Source organism: Hylobates moloch, unplaced genomic scaffold (assembly GCF_009828535.3).
Source record: "Hylobates moloch isolate HMO894 unplaced genomic scaffold, HMol_V3 SCAFFOLD_8, whole genome shotgun sequence".
Lineage (NCBI taxonomy): Eukaryota > Metazoa > Chordata > Mammalia > Primates > Hylobatidae > Hylobates > Hylobates moloch.
Window position 1 is genome coordinate 116,529,806 of NW_026652283.1, and position 21,243 is coordinate 116,551,048.

Genomic DNA, 21,243 nt, shown 5'->3' on the forward strand with positions numbered 1-21,243 from the left:
ATATAGTTTGCGAAATCTCTCCCTCCTTTTACTTTTATTTAGATGTTCCCTGCTAAGTGTGTATTTCCTGTTTTTTTTTTTAATGAATGGGAAACTCCTTAAAAAGTAATGAGTCACAATAGAGGAGATAAAGCATATTTCAGAAGCATCTCTTTGCTAAATATACAAAATCCCCCCAAAAAATCCCCTAATAAGAATATTAGAACAAGAGCTTAGTTAGTAAAGCCATCATGGCCACTTGAGTTTTGTTGCAACAATAATTATTCCCATTTATATACAGATTTACAGTTGACAGGATACCCTGATATACATAGTCTCCTGTAAGCTTCCTAATATTTCTATGAAATATTACCCTTATCCCATTTACCAATAAAAAAATGGAGGCAGAGTGGGACGGGTGATAAAGACATTCAGTAGACTATCTTGTCACACTTAAGTTCAGCCTAAATACCATCTATACAAATGTCAAAATATTCAGACCAAGATTCATTTAATGAAATATAAAAGCCACCAAGCCAGTTACGGGAATTGATTTTTTAACATTTTATTCATTCGTATGTGACGCCTAAATGTGAGATGAAAAGTAAAACAAGTGTATATGTCACAACTGACTGGCCATAGTTATAATTATATGATATCAGGAATCCAGAAACTTAATTTATCTTTCGTCATGTCTTGCAACACGTATGTCTAACCCCCTGAAAAGATGCATTAATATAGGGTCTATGTTCACACAGTAAATTAGTGGAGGGGTCGAGTGTATACATGTTTCACTGGCAGAGGCTACCACTAATTTACTTTGTGACCATAGACCCTACATCAAGGCATGGAGATAGCCTATATCTTGAATTTTCAGCTACCAGTGAAGCATAGGTACCCTCGGCCCTACCACTAATGTACTGTGTGGTATTAGGCAAATCATAAACCTCTTTCAGCCCATACTTCACCATCTAGGAAATCTACTAAGATTCCCAATCCAAGTCTCTCCAGTTTATAGGATTCTGCTGCATTAAATGATCTGGATGTGGGCTGAAATAAAGTATGAGACATAAAAGATATGAGCACCTGGCACCTAAATAAGAGAGAAGTAGCAATAATCAGATGGCGATACAGTTCTTGTGGTCACTAGGCGAGACTACACTTGGAAGAAGGCAATTTGTTTTTATTAAGATTATCACTAATAACAATTATCACTAATAATCACTAACATTATTAGCAATAATATTAATAGTGGTGGGAGGATCGCTTGAACTCAGATGCTCAAGACCAGCCTGGGCAATCACAGAATTCAGAATAAGCTCACTGGTCAGTCCCTGCTCCCGCCCCCTTTACCATACACAGAGTAATAATGAACTATTTCTTATTTGCGCCCAGTTTTTTGCAGAAGATTTTTTAATGGGGATTAACCTCCTCACAGTATCAGTCCATGGGGGTTCCAGCATAGTCTGTACCCAAAACCATGATTAGAACCACTGGAGGGAACCTCAAAACCACCCAAGGCTATACTCAGGGCAATCTACTAAACCAGACTCTTCCCTCAGGTCAAAGGCTAAGCATTTTCCAGGCTCCCAAAGCTACTCTGAGTCGATGGAACTTACAATGATGTGTGGCAGCAAGTCAGAGTAGCCTCTAATTCCTCTACAGAGAAAGATGTTTTCTGAAACAAAATTCAGGTCACATTTTCCGACAATAGAGAATATTGTATACATACATAGATCACCCTGGAAAATCCAGGACCTACAATTGCCGTATCTTTGTAACTGCCAGGCGATGCTATTAGCACCCCTTAAGGACAGACTAGTGACCTGCTAAGAGAAGATCCCATTTCCAGAATTTAAATTTTGAGCCTATCCATGTAAACTGGCCATGGGACCAACTGTGAGAAAGCATAACTGCTTTCTAAGTCAATTGTAGTCCATCTATCAGTACTTATTAATGTTAAATGAAGCAACAGGATAGATCTCTGTAAAATGTTATGTGGTTGTTTGTGTCATTCATCACGTATGCAGCACTACTTTATCTGTGTCTCTACCTGAATATTACACAGGTGAATATAAAAGTATATCTGAAAGTATTTCTAATTTTCTAGAGAAATTTCCAAATATAAATCCAAAATTATATTAACCAAAGAGTGTTACATTCAAATTTATTAATCAGGCCGGGCATGGTGGCTCATGCCTGTAATGCCAGCACTTTGGAAGGCCAAGATGGGAGGATTGTTTGAGCTCAGAAGTTCAAGACTAGCCTGGGCAACATAGCAAAATCTCATTTCCACTAAAAATCAAAAAAAGTAGCCAAGTGTGGCGACATGTGCCTGTTTACCCAGCTACTCAGGAGACTGATGTGGGAGGATCATTTGAGCCCTGGAGTTCAGGCTGCAAGGAACCATGACTGCACCACGGCAGTCCAGTTTGGGCAACACAGCGAGACCCCTTCTCAAAAAATAAAAAAATTACAGGCTCATGCCTGTAATCCCAGCACTTTGGGAGGCCGAGGCAGATGGATTGCAAGGTCAGGAGATCAAGACCATCCTGGCTAACACGGTGAAACCTCGTCTCTACTAAAAATACAAAAAATTAGCCGGGCGTGGTGGCGGGTGCCTGTAGTCCCAGCTACTCGGGAGGCTGAGTCAGGAGAATGGCGTGAACTCTGGAGACGGAGCTTGCAGGGAGCCGAGATCATGTCACTGCACTCCAGCCTGGGCAACAGAGTGAGACTCGGTCTCAAAAAAAAAAAAAAATTAAATAAATAAAAAGAAATCGATTAATCAATTTTTGTAAAAGAAAATCCTTCAGCCTTGGGGTAAGAAAAGCTTATCTCTGCTGTTTTGCCAAAATGGACTCTTGGACATGGACACTTTTCCCATGTGCTACATATTTAACTTAAAGTTCTTAATGCCCTTCTAACCAGCTGTGAGGTCAGAAAGACCTTTGCAGAGGGAAGGGAGTGAACGAGATATTTGCCCTCCCTGGTTGTAGGTGCCAACCAGTTCTTCACATCCACTCCTGAACTCTGACAAATCTCTTGACTTAACCGGGAAATCTTCAAATGTAAATGTGTTGATTACACAATTTTGAGTGCCTAAAGAATGAAGCCTTTTGAAAGTGTTTTGGGGCTACTTCAGCAATCCCACTGAAACTTGTTCTCTGTCAAGAAACACTTTTAAAAAGAAGTATAATTTTTTTTAAAAGGCAGCACACCCGCCTTTACACAAGCCTATCAGCTTTCTATTTAAAATGGCACTGAGGCAAGGAGGGAACAGACATTTCTGCCCTATGCATCAGCCTCTAATGAGTTGAGATTAAGTGGCTGGGATCTCCAAGAATTCTTCAGCCTGGCCTTTCATTTCCTGGTAGAGATAGGAAAACTCATTGAAAACCTAGCAAAGAAAAAAATGACTGAGCCTCTAAGTGAAGAGCCCATCTTCCATAATTACCTAGAAAATTCCTACGGAAGCTTCCAACTTTCTACAGTTTTTTAGTTCTGCCCTTGGTGGTTAACTGATGTGGTGTGTAAGACTAGCATAGGGTAAGTGACTTGGCCTTTGTGGGAGGAGTAACTACAGTGAAGAAGTAGGAAGAGAAAAAATCTGTAGGCACCCACTCTTGTAGACACTGTCCATATCTAGCCCTTCCTGTACACACTGTCCTGTGCTAATATTGAGGAGACAGGAAGTATTGTTTAGAAGGAAGTAGCTCCTCAAGGAAGGAAGTGGCCAGTACAGGAAAAACAAAGCAGAACCTTCCCAGAATAGAATTCACCTTTCACCTTTAACCTTTGACCACCCCTTAGGGCTCCCTACCCCACATTCAAGTCCTGTCAGACAGTGATACGCACGTTAAGTCCTGTGCCTTTGTCTAAGCCTGCCTTTGTCCATTGTTGAATCATGTATTTTTTCCAAAATTAATGTCACTGGCATCTGTAGCCCTCAGATACGGCTTGGATTCTCAAGCCCTTAATAAACAGTTGAGACTGTGCTGTGTGTTCTCATGATGATCATGGACAAGTTCTTCATGGACAAGTTCTTCTGACCAACAGGACTGAAATCTGCTCCTCAGCAACAGGATCTTCTAGAAAATGACTCCCTTTAGCTTACATATCTCAAACAACCAATATCATTGCTATTTTTATAAAAGCTTTGTGGTTGCTTTATAGAGCAAACAATTTTAATTTTTATTTCCCAAAAGAATTTCAGTAGTCTCATGTGGGTAAATGAACAGTTATTCTTCCATTTACCTGATCTCAGTTAATTGCTTAACAAAGAATGATCCCAGATGTTTTCGTCAAAAAAAAAGTTGTTTTTGTGTGTAGATATCATACTCCCTCAGAATCTGTAATCATTCCAAAAGTTACATAATCTGATCTTGACAACTTAAGGTAAAATAGTTGCAAAAAGAAATAGCTTCTTACACATACTCTATTTGCCTTTTTATTAGAGTTGGTTTCAGACATTCTTCACATTTTTAGGAAATCTTTTGATTTGTTTCTGTTTTAAGTGTGTAACGTAAAACTCTCCACTTTTTACTGAAGTGTATTAACCACTGAAAAATTAAAAACAGTATCAAGGTGGGAATAGTTGAAGCCAGTTTTAAAGACTTTAAAGCTAAAATAAATTTTTCAAATTATAATGCTTTACTTTCATATATATGTATTCCTAACAGACCAATAAAATGGAGTGCTTGTTGTTTATTGGAAATTGACATTCCAATGGTGTTAGCCAACCAAGTAATTCTTTTTTAAAGTTTCCTGCAAAAAAATGTATACAAAGGAATGTTTTTATAACAATTAATGTTTATAGTTTGTTTTGGAACATTAAGTTAAACTAAGGTGAGTTTTATGTGTTCTCTTTTTACCATATTTAATGAATATCATTGGTGGTCAATTTTTCTTCTAGGGTTTTCAATCTTTGTTCCATCTCAGAATAACAGCAAGGGGAAGATAAAAAATAAACAAAAAGAAAGGCTTCACAGAGGCAAACAGATTATTGTATTATTTAAAGTGAGCATTTACTATTCTTTAAAGAAAAGTACAGCTAGATTATGTGCAGAGAGGCTGCACAAGATATTAGCCACCAACTGAAAAATGTTGCTGGGGGAGAGGTGGTTCTACTCTGACGGGCTACAGGAAAAATTTTTATTGAGTTCCAAATATGTGTGCTGCTCTCTATGACAGGATTTTTATATGTAGCATTTCACATTATCATTTAACAAACCTACAGTGTTACTCTCTCCGTTTGGCAAAGAAAAAATTGAGGCACAAATATTTAAGATTGCAGGAAGTCACACAACTAATAACTGATAGAACTATAATTTCAAAAAAAAGGTCTGGCCAAGCATGGTGGTTCACACCTATAATCCCAACACTTTGGGAGGCCGAGGTGGGAGGATCCCTTGAGCCCAGCAGTTCAAGGCTAGACTAGGAAATATACCAAGACCCCATCTCTACAAAAAGTAAAAAGAAAAAAACTACTAGCTGGGTATGGTGCTGTGTGCCTGTAGTCCCAGCGACTGGGGAGGCTGAGGTGGGAGGTTTGCTTGAGGCCAGGAAGTTGTGGCTACAGTGAGCTATGATTGTACTGCTGCAGTCCAGCCTGGGTGACAGGGCAAGACCCTGTCCCCCCACCACACACACACACACCCCTCAAAAAATCAGGTCTATTTGAGTCCAAATCCTGAGCTCCTCTTGTTACAACCAAGAAAAACTCAGTACCTAGACAACAGGATGGAGTATCACATGAAAATAAGCAACAGAAGCTTTAGCAAAACTACGGTGAGAAGCAAGAGTGCTGGAATCACCAGGTCATGCTTAGATTTGGGAGACAGTTTTGAAATTTTAGCAAACAGAATGTGAGAACTTCTGACAGAGGAGCAATCAGACAGCAAGGTTTCCAAGGGGAAAATCAAAAGAAAAAAACATAATATGTTACTTAGCTTTAAAGGATGTGTCTAACCTACAAAAAACAAAACATCAGTATAATCAGTGAAATACTGACATGGAATGTAATGTCTCAAACACTTTTAGCAGAATAGCGCAAAATCCAATACAGAATAATCTATTCACACCACTGTTACAGGCTTAATTTTTCTACCATAATCTGAAGGAATTTAAAATGTGGGTTTCTCTCTCCCTTTTCCCATTTATGATAGCAAAAAGTGAGTGATTAAATGATTTTATATAAATAATGCTTTTGGAGTGGCCCTAAATTTCTTGATGTAAAATACCTCTCTGTGATACATTCTGTTACACAGAAACATGAACACCAAAGTTTGCCAAATACACATAAATTGATGAAAATAATACAGAGGTCTTCTTAGAAGTCAGAATTTCAACCTTTGTTCTTAGAAGAACAGCTAAGTTTAACTTCTCACTTGGCAATGGTTTATAATATTATATATATATTATATACCATTTATATTATATATATTATATACCATTTATATAATATGTATAATTATTTATATATTATATATTATATAATATACATTTATATATTATATACTATATGTTAATATATTAATATATTATATATAATATATTATATTATATATTGTATACTATCTATAAATATATTAATATATAATATATTATAATATAATATATTAATATCTAATTAGATATTAATGTACTATATAATATCTAATTAGATATTAATATATTATTATATTTTATATTAGTATATATTAATATTATATATAATGGTTTATTTTATATATATATATATATATATAAAATCTTTGGGGCCAGGCATGGTGGCTCACACCTGTAATCCCAGCACTTTGGGAGGCCGAGGAGGGCAGATCACTTGAGGTCAGGGGTTCGAGATCAGCCTGGTCAACATGGTGAAACCTTGTCTCTACTAAAAATACAAAAGCTGGGCGTGGTGAAGCATGCCTGTAGTCCCAGCTACTTGGGAGGCTGAGACAGGAGAACAGCTTGAACCCAGGAGTTGGAAGGTGCAGTGAGCTGAGATTGCACCACTGCACTCCCGCCTGGGTGACAGAGCAAGACTCCATCACAAAAAAACAAAACAAAACAAAAAAACCTTTGGAAGCAATTTTTCCTGTTGAGTAAAACAGGCCCCTGAGCAAGGATCCTGGTTGTCAGCCAGCTTTTGAGGACTCTTCCCAATCTAGATGTCTCTATTTGGGTGTGCTGTCTGCGCAATCATCCGGGTCAGTGGTGTCTAACATCCTCCATGGAGAGAATGCGTGGCGCCACCCAGCATTTGTTTAGTTTGTAGGGAGAACTTGTGAAAGCTAATGACCTTAGTTTAAGGCTGAGAAAACCCAGTGAGTTGAAAGTGGCTAAAAACTGAAGACTCAGAAGATATTCCCTTTATTTTATTGTGCACTGGAGTAACCTCTAGTACCCCCTTGGCAGAAGCCTACACCATTAAATTTAAAATGTGATCACCTAACACCCTCATACGTGGGGCTGCATTTCATCACTCAGCCCACAGCCTGTCTTGCTGACATTCTCGACTGGCTGTGAGGCTGTCACTGAGCTTGCCTGGCAGGGCCCACAGTCACCCTTTCCAAGGCTATTGATCTCCAAGTGAACAGCTGACAATTCTAATTTCAAACTCTGTATATTTCAAGTTGCACTTTGATGCTGTAATAAATCCAAGGCAAATTACACATATTTAGTTCCTAAAGTAATGATGTATGGATTTACTTTGGATATAGAAAAAATAAATATGCTGTGCGTGTCCCCACTTCTTTCCTCCACAGTAACGCGGTATTTGTAAAACAAATGCCATAAAAATTGAGCTGTGAGTGATCCCAAGGAGTTTCTGCTTCTTTTCTTAAGGGCACAGGAAAATAGTATTTAATGATAATATCAAGAATATAATGTTCTACTTGCTGTGTTTACTTATTGATAGTTATATTTAATAGTTGGGGAACATTTGGTCTCTGCTGAAAATATATTTTGTGCTTTAAATTAATTCTTACTTTGATCAAATTTGTGGACTCTAAAGAGACATTTCTGAACAATTCCACCGTATCCCCACTTGTTACACAAGCCAGGCTGCTCAGGTTTCTGCCTTTACGTGGGGCACCTTTATCCTTTGCTGAAAATTCTAATTTGGATTCACATTCAAATTTCCTTTGTTCTCAGAAGCCCACCTTCTTCAGAAAAGCCTTCACAATATCCCTTGCCTTCCCAGACACAAAAATGACTCAATGTTATTTATTGTGGTAAAATATACGTAGCATAAAATTCACCATTCTAATCACTTTAAAATGTACAATCCAAGGGCATTTTGTATATTTACAATGTTGTGCACCATCACCATCAGCTACTTCCAGAACATTTTAATCACCCCAGAAGGAAACCCCTGTACCCATTAAGCAGTGACCCCCGCCAACCCCTCCTCTTCCCAGGCCCTAGAAACCACTAATCTGCTTTCTGTGTCTACGGATTTATCTATTCTGGATAGTTCATATAGTGGAATTAGACAGTATGTAGCCTTCTGTGTCTCATTGTTTTTACTTGCTGTAATGGTCTCAATTCATCCATGTGTGTAGCATGTATCAGTACTTCATTCCTTTTTACAGCTGAATAATAATCCATTGGATGGATATACTGCATTTAATTTATCCACCCATTAATAACAATTTGGAATGCTTCCACTTTTGGTTGCTATAAATAGTGCTGCAATGAACATTCCTATAAAGTTTTTGTTTGAAGACCCATATTTTACTTTTTCAATACAATTCTTGGAGATACAAATACAGATATATAGATATCTCCAAAAATATCTCCAAGGAATTAGTGAAGGCTTTTTTGAAGAAGGTGGGCTTCTGAGCACAAAGGAAATTTGAATTTGAGCCAGAATTTAGATATGTAAATATAAATGTATATATATTTAAGATAATTTGGCAGTTTCTTAATAAGTTAAATATATAATTATCATATGACCCAGCAATTCTATTCCTGTTTATATATTTTATATTTTATATATTATAATTATATAAGTATACGAGTTATATAAGTATAATTACATGAATTATATAATTATAATTATAATTATATGAATATAACTATATAATATAATTATATAATTATTTCTGTCACCATGTAGGGTGCAGTGGATGATCTCGGTCATGAAATCTCTGCCTCCTGTTTCAATTATATAATTATATAATTATTTAATTATATAATTATATTCATATCTAATTATATAATTATATTCATATCTAATTATATAATTATATTCATAGTTATATTCATATGATTATATTCATATATAATTATATAATTATATTCTTATATAGTTATATTCATATAATTATATTCTTATATAGTTATATTCATATATAATTATAAAATTATATTCTTATATAGTTATAGTCATATAATTATGAATATATTTATATTATAAATATATATAAAATATAGAAACAGGAATAGAATTGCTGGGTCATATGATAACTATATATTTAACTTATTAAGAAACTGCCAAACTATTTCAAAAGACTTTCTCATTTTTACATTCCCATTAGCAATGTGTGAACCAGTTTCTCTACCTCCTCACCAATACTTGTGATTTTCCTTTTCTCAAATTATGATAGCTGTCCTAGTGTGTGTGAAGCAGTACATCACTATAGTTTTGATTTGCAATTCCCTAACGGCTAGTAACCTTGAGCATCTTTTCATGTATGTTAGGCATTATCATCTTTGGAAAATGTCTATTGATTTGCAAATTTTTTCTCTTATTATTTGGGTTGTCTCTTTATCAATAGTTTCCTTTCATGCACAAAAGCCTTTAATTTTGATGAAGTCCAGCTTATCCTTCTTTTGTTGCTCATGCTTTTGGTGTCATATCTAAGACAGCATTGCCAAATTCAATATCATGGAGATTTTCATCTATGCTTTCTTCTAGGACTTTTATAGTTTTAGCTCTTAAATGTAGGCCTTCAATCCATTTTTAGTTAATTTTTGTATATGGTGTAAGGTAAAGATCCTAGTTTATTAATTTGCATGTGGCTAGTCAGTTGTCCCAGCACCATTTGTTGAAGAGCCTATTCTTTCCATCACCCATTGATTTTGAAACTTTCTAGTGGATAGCATTTTAGTTAATTATTACATATTGCTTTTTGTTGTTATTTGATACGTGTATGTCTTATTTCTACAAGTAGAGAGGACTCCATTCAAGGGAGAGGACTGGCTTCTGTCATGTTTCTGGTATTTTATGTAAGGGCTAAAATGGTTCCCAGAGTGAGCAAAAAGAAATCAAAGAGGACCCAAGCCCTTGACCCAAGAAAATCAGAGTATTTTATTTAAAGAACAACTTTTAGTTGGTCATTTTTTTTTATTTTTTTTTTTTTATTTTTTTTCGAGACGGAGTCTCACTCTATCACCCAGGCTGGTGTGCAGTGCCATGATCTCGGCTCACTGCAATCTCTGCCTCCTGGGTTCAAGCAATTCTCCTGCCTCAGCCTCCCAAGTTGCTGGGACTACAGGTGCCCACCACCATGCCTGGCTAATTTTTTTTGTATTTTTAGTAGAGACAGAGTTTCACCATGTTAGCCAGGATGGTCTCGATCTCCTGACCTCGCAATCTGCCCTCCTTGGCCTCCCAAAGTGCTGCGATTACAAGCATGAGCCCAAGCCAGCCAGTTGTTTTTAATTATAAACGAATAAGATGGAGTCTCTTCCCTCAAAATGTTCACAGCCTAATGGCAGAAGCCAATGCATTTAGTAACCATTAGACATAACATGACTACTGAGTGGCTCAGATGTGTATCATTCTAGTGAGATGTGTTATAAGAGGAAAGGTACACCTTAGTACAAAGAGAAGAATGCCACACACATCCTTCATGAATTGTTGATATTAATAATGTTGTAAAATGATATTTTATATATTAGATTAAGTAATAAAGTCGTAAAATTGATTTGGTTCTTTTTACTCTTTTAATGTGTCTTGCATTATATTTCTATTGGATAACACTGGCATAGACAAACGGAAAAGCAAGCATCTCACAGCTGTACAAATAGTAAGAGAAATGATGTTTATATCCATTTCTTCAAATTTTAGAGCTTAGGTTTTTGTTTACTGTACTGTACAACTCAAAATTAACCAGGAGTATTAAGATGTGATTGGTGGCTCCAATATGAAACTAGGAAGTGGGGCTTGGGTTCACAACCTATATTCAGTTCTATATTGTGCACAGAACACCTTCAAGAACACAAGCAAAAGACAAACATGCTGCCTACAGCATCAAGTTTCAGGGAAGGCACACCTGTCCCACATCACCCAATTAGAAAACAATTACAGGTTAAGCCAGTGGTTCAAAACCAGCAGTAATTTGGTTTGGTTTCCCATGGAACATTTGGCAATGTCTAGAGATATTTTTGATTATCACAGCTGGGGGTACTACTAGCGTCTACTAGATAGAGGCCCAGGGATGCCACTAAATGTCCTATAATGTACAGGACAGACCCCCACAACAAAGAACCAGTTGACACAAACTGTATATAGTCCTGAGGTTGAGAAACCCTGGGCTAAACCATTGCTAAGCGAAGTATTTCAGAGAAAGAGCAGGTGATTGCATGCTGGAGCTCTCAGGGGAAATGACACGAAGGAAAAGACCCTTAGGCAGACCATAAAGTCTTGGCACGTTCTGCTGGGTAGAGGGATGGGGTAAAATGGGCAATAAGAGCGCTGCCAGTTGGGGAGGAGTGTGGCAAGGAGTGGAACTAGAAATGGACTTGAGCCCCTTGGAGTAGAGTGTGTCATGAAAGGAAGCAGTGACTAGAGAGGTGATCTGCAACTCAGAAGAACTGGACTCTAAACCTGATTCTTCTACTTGGTAGCTGGGTGGCTTTGAACAAATCACTTGAGTTTTCTGAACTTCAATATAGTCTTCTGTCAAATGAAAATAATTGTAACAACTTTGACTCTTTCTAAGTTTTGAGTATCAAATGAGACCTTTGGTGTGAAATAATTCATCACTGAAAATACAAAGCATTATTGTTGACTTTATTGTTGTGTTTGTTGCTAAACTGAGTTGATGCCAGAGTGTGGAAGGCTGGCAAGGAGAGGAAGCTGGGTCTGATGAGACCATCTGGAACAGGACAGCAGTAAGAGGACAGTGACTCTTTGGAAGGTTTACTTTGATGCAATGTGTAGGAAAGATGGGAAATTGGAGAGGGTGGAGTTAGAAAAATCACCTAGGAAACTTTTCTGGGGAAACACCATGAGTGGATGAGAGGGACCTGGTGGGCACTAAATGGATTCGAGCAGCCACTCCCAGCGGCACACACTGGGGAGATGAGTTGTAGCCTTTTGTAGAGGTAGACAGAAAAATCAGTAGATTACTCCACGGGCTTGCACCCTAGTCCTATCTGATGTGAAAGATTACGAGTGAAAAATATATGTGGTTTCTAAGACTGGGTGTTTAATATTTTATAAATAATCAACACACAATCTTAAGAAAATATGGATTAGGAAGTTTCCCTGAATATGTCTCATCTTCAGTAGTCCTACAATGGTAGTATGTTTTAAAGTTTGCTTCCCTAATAGGATGTACTTTCTAGCTCTGAATTTTTTTTCACATTTAATTTTTTTTGTTGTTTTTTGAGATAGGGTCTTCTCTGTCACCCAAGGTGGGGTGCAGTGGCGTCATCTTGGCTAACTGAAACCTCTACCTTCTGGGCTCAAGTGATCCTCCTGCCTCAGCCTCCCAAGTAGCTGTGACTATAGATGTGCACTACTACGCCCAGATAATTTTTGTATTTTTAGTAGAGATGGGGTTTCACCATGTTGGCCAGGCTGGTCTCAAACTCCTGACCACAAGTGATCTGCCCACCTCGGCCTCCCAAAGTGTTGGGATTACAGGTGTGAGCCACTGTGCCCAGCCTTCACATTTAATATTTAAATTCAGAGTGTTCCAGCCTGGTACCCAGGCAGATAACTACTTATATTAATTTTTTTAGTTAAAATTATTTTTTTGTAAGACATTTGGGAAATGATCTGATAGTTTTACTCTTTCATAAGGATGTAGAGAATGTAGAAAGCAGGCTCTGTAAGCATGTAGCTTAGAACACTGCCCAGCACATGGTAGCCTCTATAATTATTTGCTGAATGAATAAATGAACAAATGAATTAATAAGAGGCACACATTGTGTGTGTACTCCTCCTGGATGGTTATGTGGTTAAATGGGCACTGTGTGCATTTTCTGGTGCTAAGTTTGACAACATCTTATTCCCAGTCATGGACCAAGGCGCTTACAAAAGCCCTGTCATGAGACCCATCTATTGCCACTCATTCATTGCCACCAGCACTCAAATCAATCATTTTCTCCTCTCCTTTTTACCTCCCCTGGAACCCAGCAGCGGTAAAATCAGTAAAGTTGGAAGTGGATGCAGATAAGAGCACAAAGGGATCCAATTTTTCCAACTCGGAAGTGGCAATTGGTTTGTCTCCTTACACCTTTCCCCAAAAGAGGCTTTTCCATGTTGCTGGAGAAGAAAACATCGCCTAGGCGGGTGTGTGCCTGGCAGAACACTGCATTCCAATCTCCTTGGGCAGCCACAAAAAAAAAAAAAAAAAAAAAAAAGGTGGGGTTGGGCCGTGGGGCAGCTCTTCAGTATGATGTGACAAAATCCCAGTTTCACCAACGATAAGAGAAGCCTGAGACACCAACAGTCAGCACAGGCCACAGGTCATGTTTGACAGTGCAAAGCTGCAAGGTCCTTCAGACAAAGCAAATAGGAGAGTGGGCTCCAAAGCCTGCTAAAAGGGAAACTTTCCTAAAGAACTGGGGAAACAATGTAAGGAGGCTAAACTGGTCATTTAAGGATGCCCTCCCTGGTTAGAAGAAACTTCCGTTGCATACTTCCCACTCTCTTTCACCATTCTGAGGATTTCCCAGCCATCCATAATGTCTGCTCACTTTCTGCATCAACTTGCAATTTCTTCTGTACCACACTTGAAATCTTCACTTAGAAGAGAAAGAGAACCCCTGGGATATTGTACTCAGAATATATCTTCTCATAAAGAAAACAAATCAACAGCCAGGACCAGTGGCTCACAGCTGTAATCCCAACACTTTGGGAGGCTGAAGTGGACGGAACACTTGAGATCAGGAGTTCGAGAGCGGCCTGGCCAACACGGAGAAACCCCATCTCTACTAAACATACAACAATTAGCCAGGCATGGTGGGGGGCGCCTGTAATCCCAGCTATTCAGGAGGCTGAGGCATGAGAATGGCATTAACTCGGAAGGCAGAGGTTGCAGTGAACTGAGATCACGCCATTGCACTCCAGGATGGGCAACAGAGGGAGACCCTGTCCCCCCCCCAAAAAAATGGAAACAAACATAACATCAACACTTATGAAACGCATCAAGTTACCACATTCTCATTAAGCATTGGTTTGAAATTTTATTGTACAGTTGGGTCCATACAGCAGACATGGCTAAGACACATAAAAGATGAGACTGCATTATTGAAGAGGCGTCAAACAGGGAAAAGGAAGCTGCTATGTGGTTTCTTTCGCTGGAAAAGAAAGCCTCTCAAGTTTCATATTTAATTCATGCAAAAAAAACAACTCATTAGTGTTTTTTAAAATAGCATATATATTCAAACGTTATATCTTTGGATTTAAAACCAATCATTTTCTAACATCTTTTCAAGATTCTGTAATTTATGGGTTCTCTGAAAATCTGATGAGTCCTAAGTAAGTTGGGAAGACATTATTCTTTAATCTGTATGTAGAAATATAGAGGCTTCTGTTGTTATTTCTATATATTTCAAAGATATAAGGTGTATTATAGGTGAGAACAGTGCCCACAGAGGTGTGTAATGCACAATTGTGCACCTCTATACAGCGGGCCCAGGTATATGTAGACGTCTGTGTAGTCATTTTGCTTTCCTGAGCTACATACAGCCAAAAATAATGTCTGAGGAAAATTCTGTTTTCTCAGTGCCTGTAAATTCCTTATCTGTGTATATTTAATGTTGATATTATCATGCAGAATTTTTATTAAGTCTTTCACTTTATCTTTGAGCGAGACTAAAACGAAGAGCAGTCCATTAATATCTGTCTTAAACTCCCACTACATTCAACATCTCTTTTTGAAATGTGAGGATTCCAAAAGAAAATTAAGCCATTTAAAAATCTATACAATAGCAAATAGAAAGCGATACAAATAAAAAATTTAAACGGTGCCCGCCCTTCAGTAAAGCGAATTTCGATGAGATCAAATGAAAATGAGTGAAAGCTCAAGCTAGAAACAAACATTTAGTCAAACGGAAAACATTTCTGGACTTCTGCTTTTCAGACCTGTCTGCCTCCCAAGCTGTTATATGGTGATATTGAAAATGCTTTACATATCACAGAGATAACTGAAGGATTAAAGGCATGTTTGAAGTTCTTGGAACTATTCTAAGAAAGCCACTCGAGAAAGCACAAGCACCGTCAATAATACTGTGCAGTCCATCATTAAAAACGGGCAATCCTTTGTCACCCATTTCATCTTTTCCTTCTGTTTTCTCACATTAAACTATCACATTATAGTTAACATTTTGAAAATCAATTTTATGTTGCATAATGAGTGCCCAGAGCAATACCAAAACTGTATAAACCAGGACAAGCAGAAAAAGGTAGTCTTATGAAATGAACAAATAAGAATTCACCAATGTCAAGCATTATGCTAAGCACTAGAGACATAGCAATAAATGCAGACGCAGCCCCTGCCCTCATGAAACCTACAGTTCAACAGAGCAGAGAGTAATTCCTGATTGTTCCAAAAACAAACAAAAAAAAGCAGCGTGCCACTGAAATGTGAAAGCACACAGGGACCTAACATAGTCTAGGGGAAGATCAGGAATATAGACAGGACAGGGGGAATTGTGGAAGCTGAGAAGGCCATCATGGCTGATTGGTCATCCTGACATTTTTAAAAAGCCATGTATGTTGTTAAGAGGAATGGAAGCCTCTGTAATATAAACTTAATAGCATAACATAAATTTCTTAACATAGAAATTCTCTATGGAGTGTTTACATTTTTATAACATAACTTGCTGAAACTGGGGTCAATGTTCATTGTTTTGTCTATCAGGGACAGTACCAGCTGCTTTCATTCATGCCTTTTCTATGGGGTGTTAATGTCCTGGTTATGATTTATTTAACCTCGTTGTTGACCAGCTTTAGTTTGTCAACATTTGACATAGGAGTTGTGTTAAAATTTCATTCTAACATGCTGACATATACAATACACAGTTATTTCACCTGCCAGGATTTCATGTATGTTTCCAAAAAAGCCACTACTCTTCCTCAGTTTGGGGGTTTGTTTTCTTTTCAATTCTAGCCTAGTTTTTATTTCTACTTTATAGTTATCATGCTGTAACAAATAGTTTCAATTATAAGGAACTAGGAAAAAGAAATTGATATTTTCACATACCAAATCCTGGTAAGGTATTATTGGGTTTTGTATCAAATAGACAGAGGAAACATGACTAGTATTTGTTGATAACTGGTACAGTGGCTTGCAAGGAGTTTTAGAAAGAGACCAGTATTTACCTCAAAAGTTCCCTACAGAAGATACTGCTCTCCTCTTTCTTCCCCACAGCCAGCTGATGCAAGCAAACCCCAAAGGTGGGGCTCAGCCTCAGAGGGTTCTTGGCTTCACTCAGGAAAGAATGCAAGTGTGAGGTGACAGTGAAAGAAAGCAAGTTCATTAGAGCAACAGTGTACAGCAAAATGGTGCTCCACAGAGAGAGCAGGGCTACCCCTAGGCAAAGTAGCACACATTAGCCCTTGTGCGTTGATGGCTAGCTATATTCATGCTCACTCCTAACTATATGCTAAGTGAGAAGTGTATTATTCATCAACTTTCTGGGATATGGGGCAAGGAGTTCCCAGAACCACATAAGGTAACTTCCAGGTCATTGCACGGCATTTATAAACTGTCGTGGCAGTGGCGGGCATGTCTCAAGCAAATACCTGATAATTCCTAGTCCTAGCTGGTCTGAGGCAGTTTCTTTGCTACATCCTGTTTAGATCAGGAGGGTCTTGAAAACAAGTCCTGCTCATCAACTACCTCACCCCCATTATTTATTTGTTTAGTAGTTATAAGTCTAGAAGAATGAGAAACTCTATTCATTTTAAATTTTCATTCTATTCCTACAGATGAAAAGATTTAAAACTAATAGATTATTTAAGGCAGAAGAACTTCAGACCAGAGAAAGAGACTTAAAACCGGCAAGAACAGCAAATGCTTTATTTGGTTTTCATTCTGAAGATAATAAGGGCTAAATCAATTTCCTCAAAAGATGTCAAAGTATGTATTTAACTATCAAGTCACTGAAAGTGGAAAACCTAAAGCGGTTCTATTGAACCACCAGGTACCAAATAACCGATGAGGACCAACAGCCTTACAATAGCAAAATATCAATTTTCTTCTTTCCAAAAGTCAGAGAAAGTATTTCTAAAATTGATTTAATGTAGTAAATGAATTTTCAATAAAAAGATTTTTGAAAGATAGACCTCTATAAAAGAGCAAATCTTATTGCTTCTGTTTACTTTATGATGCAATTTTACACCTATTAGCAGGGTTAGCATACTTCGATTTATTTCTTCTAAATTTTTGTCTCCAGTAAAAGTTTGTTGACATTGACACTGACAAGGACAATGCCTCCAATAAAAGTTTGTTGACAATGACATTGCTGATGTCATTCAGTGCTGTAATCTTTTATCTTCCCCCTTTAATAAATACTCTGGTCTTCTTTTTTTTTTTAATTATTATACTTTAGGTTTTAGGGTACATGTGCACAATGTGCAGGTTTGTTACATATGTATCCATGTGCCATGTTGATTTCCTGCACCCATTAACTCGTCATTTAGCATTATTCACAATAGCAAAGAGTTGGAACCAACCCAAATGTCCAACAACGATAGACTGGATTAAGAAAATGTGGCACATATACACCATGGAATACTATGCAGCGATAAAAAATGATGAGTTCATGTCCTTTGTAGGGACATGGATGAAACTGGAAAGCATCATTCTCAGTAAAATATTCTGGTCTTCTTAAAACAGTATTTAAAGATACCCAGAATTGACGGTGGAGGGGGGAAACCACGTTTGCTAAGCACGAAAGAACAGGATAGAACTCTTGGACTATGCTGTGTTTTGTTAGCTATTTAAAAAAAATAAATAAAGCAAGAAATTAGCAAGAAATCAGTACTGACAGATGGGCAACAAGTTTGCAATTTTTTCTATCCTTGCTCCGGTAGCATTTAACTATAGAAATTTCAGAGGAAGAAAAAAACATTTCCGCTCTACTCCCTACCCAACACCAAACACCAAAATTTAGCAACCATAATCTTAATATTTCAAAGGTCATAACTGATTTTAGCTTATTGCCTAGACTTGCTATTCTCATATTTAACATTTACAGGGTATGTTAGGCTGTCCTTGCATTGCTATAAAGAAATACCTGAAACTGGGTAATTTGCCAGAAAAGAGATTTAATTGGCTCCTGGTTCTGCAGGCTGTACAGAAAGCATAACACCAGCATCTGCTTCTGAGAAGGCCTCAGAAAGCTTACAATCATGGCAGAAGGTGAGGGGGAGCAGGCATCTCACATGGTAGAAGGAGCAGCAAGACAGACAGGAGGGAGGTGCCACACACCTTTGATCGGCGAGATCTCATAAGAACTCACTGACTATCGTGAGGACAGTACCAAGAGGATGGTGCTAAACCCTTCATGAGATATCCACCCCCAAGACCCAAACACTTCACCAGGTCCCAACTCCAACATTGAGGATTACGTTTCAACATGAGATTTGGGCAGGGACAACATCCAAACTGTATCACAGGGTTTTGCTATTTTTTCTATTTATAAGCAATACCATATTCTATAATCTCAAGTAAGCTTTAATTTTGTCAGAGAGACTGATGAGCAGAAGTCATCCACTAGTGAGTGAGCTTAGCTACTTTTCCTATGTCCGTATCTCATCATGATGTTATTGTTCTCTACCACCACTAACTCTCCAAAGGAATTATGATTTTATAGTGAAAATTATATGCAATACTGGAAATTAAGATTGCATGGACTCTCAAAAAATCTTGAGATGACTCTTTATAGATATCTGTCTATAGATTTATAAGGATACACAGGTTGATGGTCACAGACAAACATCATACATCAATATATATCAAACAGCTACAGGAATTATTAGCAGTTCCTACAGCCTTGGTGAAAAAGTAGTTCCCCAGTCCAGAGATCTTTTTATCAAGGAAGTATTTGCTTTTCTGGAATCTACAGGCTTTAGAAGGAATCGAGTTAGAAAAATCAAAGTCATCAAGTTATTCTTAACATTCATTTTATTTTCATCTTCTTTAACATTTGTCATATTCTATAACATCAACTAAAATAGTCATGTGTGGAATACAATTAATGTACACATCATAAATGATATTTTCACAACTTAAGCTACAAATAATAGATGTTAGGCCATTCATATTTCTCTTTTGATAGCAACATTTTATGATTTTTCTCACATCATCACCTCTTCCAAGTTTTAAGGAATTGCTTATAAAACTATCTCACTTCTTAGCATTTATTAGGAGTGTGTGTGTGTGTGTGTGTGTATGTGTGTGTGTGTGGTGTGTTTCTGGTCCTACATTTAAATGTCTATTATCTTTTTAATTTTATAACTTAATCCTTAAGTCACTGTTCCAGAGTCATGACTCATAGTTGATTTGAAATTCTGGGCATTGCAGAAAGGAAACAGAAGTTCGATAAAATGTCACATAAGAAGAACTTTTAATCTAAAAACCCTGCACCAAAGAAAGGAAGACTAATTGTAGCAGCCTTTAAAACTGATACTGTGAATTTGCTACATTTTTGTAAGATTTAATAGTTTCTACTAGTAGACGAAGTGATAAATAATAAAAATTGTTTTCTCTTCTTAATGTTCTTGTGAAGACTGGCCAAAATAGAGGCGAGGAGCCTGATAACAAAAATCTTTAGCTGTGTTTCTAAATTTAGTCCTTCTCTGCCTAGAAACTGATAGGTAATAAGATATGAATAAGCTTCATGCAATTTATTTCCATGTCCATACTTTATTAAATTTCTTGAATTCTGTATGACAGTATACATATATAACCTCATGAAATCCTGACGTTTTAAACAGTTTAGTACCTTAAAAACAATAACACCAACAATGAAAACAAAAGCCAGCCTTAAAAATACATACATGTGACGCTGCTCACTGAGAAGTCCTTTTCTTGTCAGCCCATGGTTTATAATTCACAGAGGTAAACATAAGATGGATTTTAAGTTAAAATACTATGGTGAATTAAAACAAATACTAGACATTTTGCACTTTGAACCAAATAGAATCTCAACTGGTAATTCAGCTTCTCAAATGTCATAACTTACAGTGGCCTCCAAACTGTTTTAAAATGGGTAGATGTAAGTAAAATACTGTCAAGTACACACTATGTATATCATAATCACTAAAGCATGGTTTCTCAACCCGGGCACCATTGACATTTTGGGCAAGATAATTCTTTGTCGTGGAGAACTTACATTATGGGACGTTAGCAGCATCTCTGGGTTCTACCAACTGTATGTTGGCAGTACCTCCCCCAGGTGTGACAGCCAGAACCTCTCCAGACACTGCCAAATGTCCCCTAGGGAGAAAGGTCGCTCCAATTGAGAACCACTACTCTAGATAATGTTCATGTAATACTGCACTAATATATGGTGTAAAGCAAACATGAAAAAATGTCTATTTTTAAGGTTGAGTTTATTTTTTAATAACGCCAAAAGAAACTTTATAAATGTTATAATGAATAACTTTTAGGATAAAAAATATGACAGAATATGCTTGAAGGTGCTTTTTAAATCTTAGCCTAAAGAAGGAGGCACACTGATTCAAACTGCAGGTTATTTTAATATTTGATTTTAAAGGCCGTGAAGGTAGAAAAAGACATCTAACTCCAAATGGACAAAATGCAACTTTTTTACTAAGTCATGATGCAAAATTTTTATCTAGCCTAACAGTAACCCAAAGGAGTCTACTGAAATTTTACTAGTAAATATATATGCTTTGATGTCTTGAAAACAAATCAGAAATTGCGTTTTTATATTTTGAATACATACATTTGAAATTACTGCAAGTGCAATTATTAATTTGTCAAAATTTTAATAGACTGGAAAACTGTATTCAGATTTTTAAAATTTGTGTGTGAGAGTTTTAATAGGTAGTAAATACACATC

The 21,243-nt window shown here is 37.2% G+C and overlaps 1 protein-coding gene across 6 annotated transcripts in view; it reads left to right on the plus strand.

The window, feature by feature from the left end:
* The window catches only part of DLC1 (DLC1 Rho GTPase activating protein), a 523,594-nt gene that overhangs the window by 379,164 nt on the left and 123,187 nt on the right, over positions 1 to 21,243 (plus strand). The window contains exon 2 of one of the 6 annotated variants that reach the window (XM_058442000.1): positions 13,343 to 13,520. The exons of the other annotated variants lie outside the window; for them this stretch is intronic. Coding sequence (XP_058297983.1) covers positions 13,343 to 13,491 — 149 coding nt within the window. The 3' untranslated portion in view covers positions 13,492 to 13,520. Of the gene's footprint in view, positions 1 to 13,342; positions 13,521 to 21,243 lie in introns of those variants that run through there. 6 annotated transcript variants of the gene reach the window in all.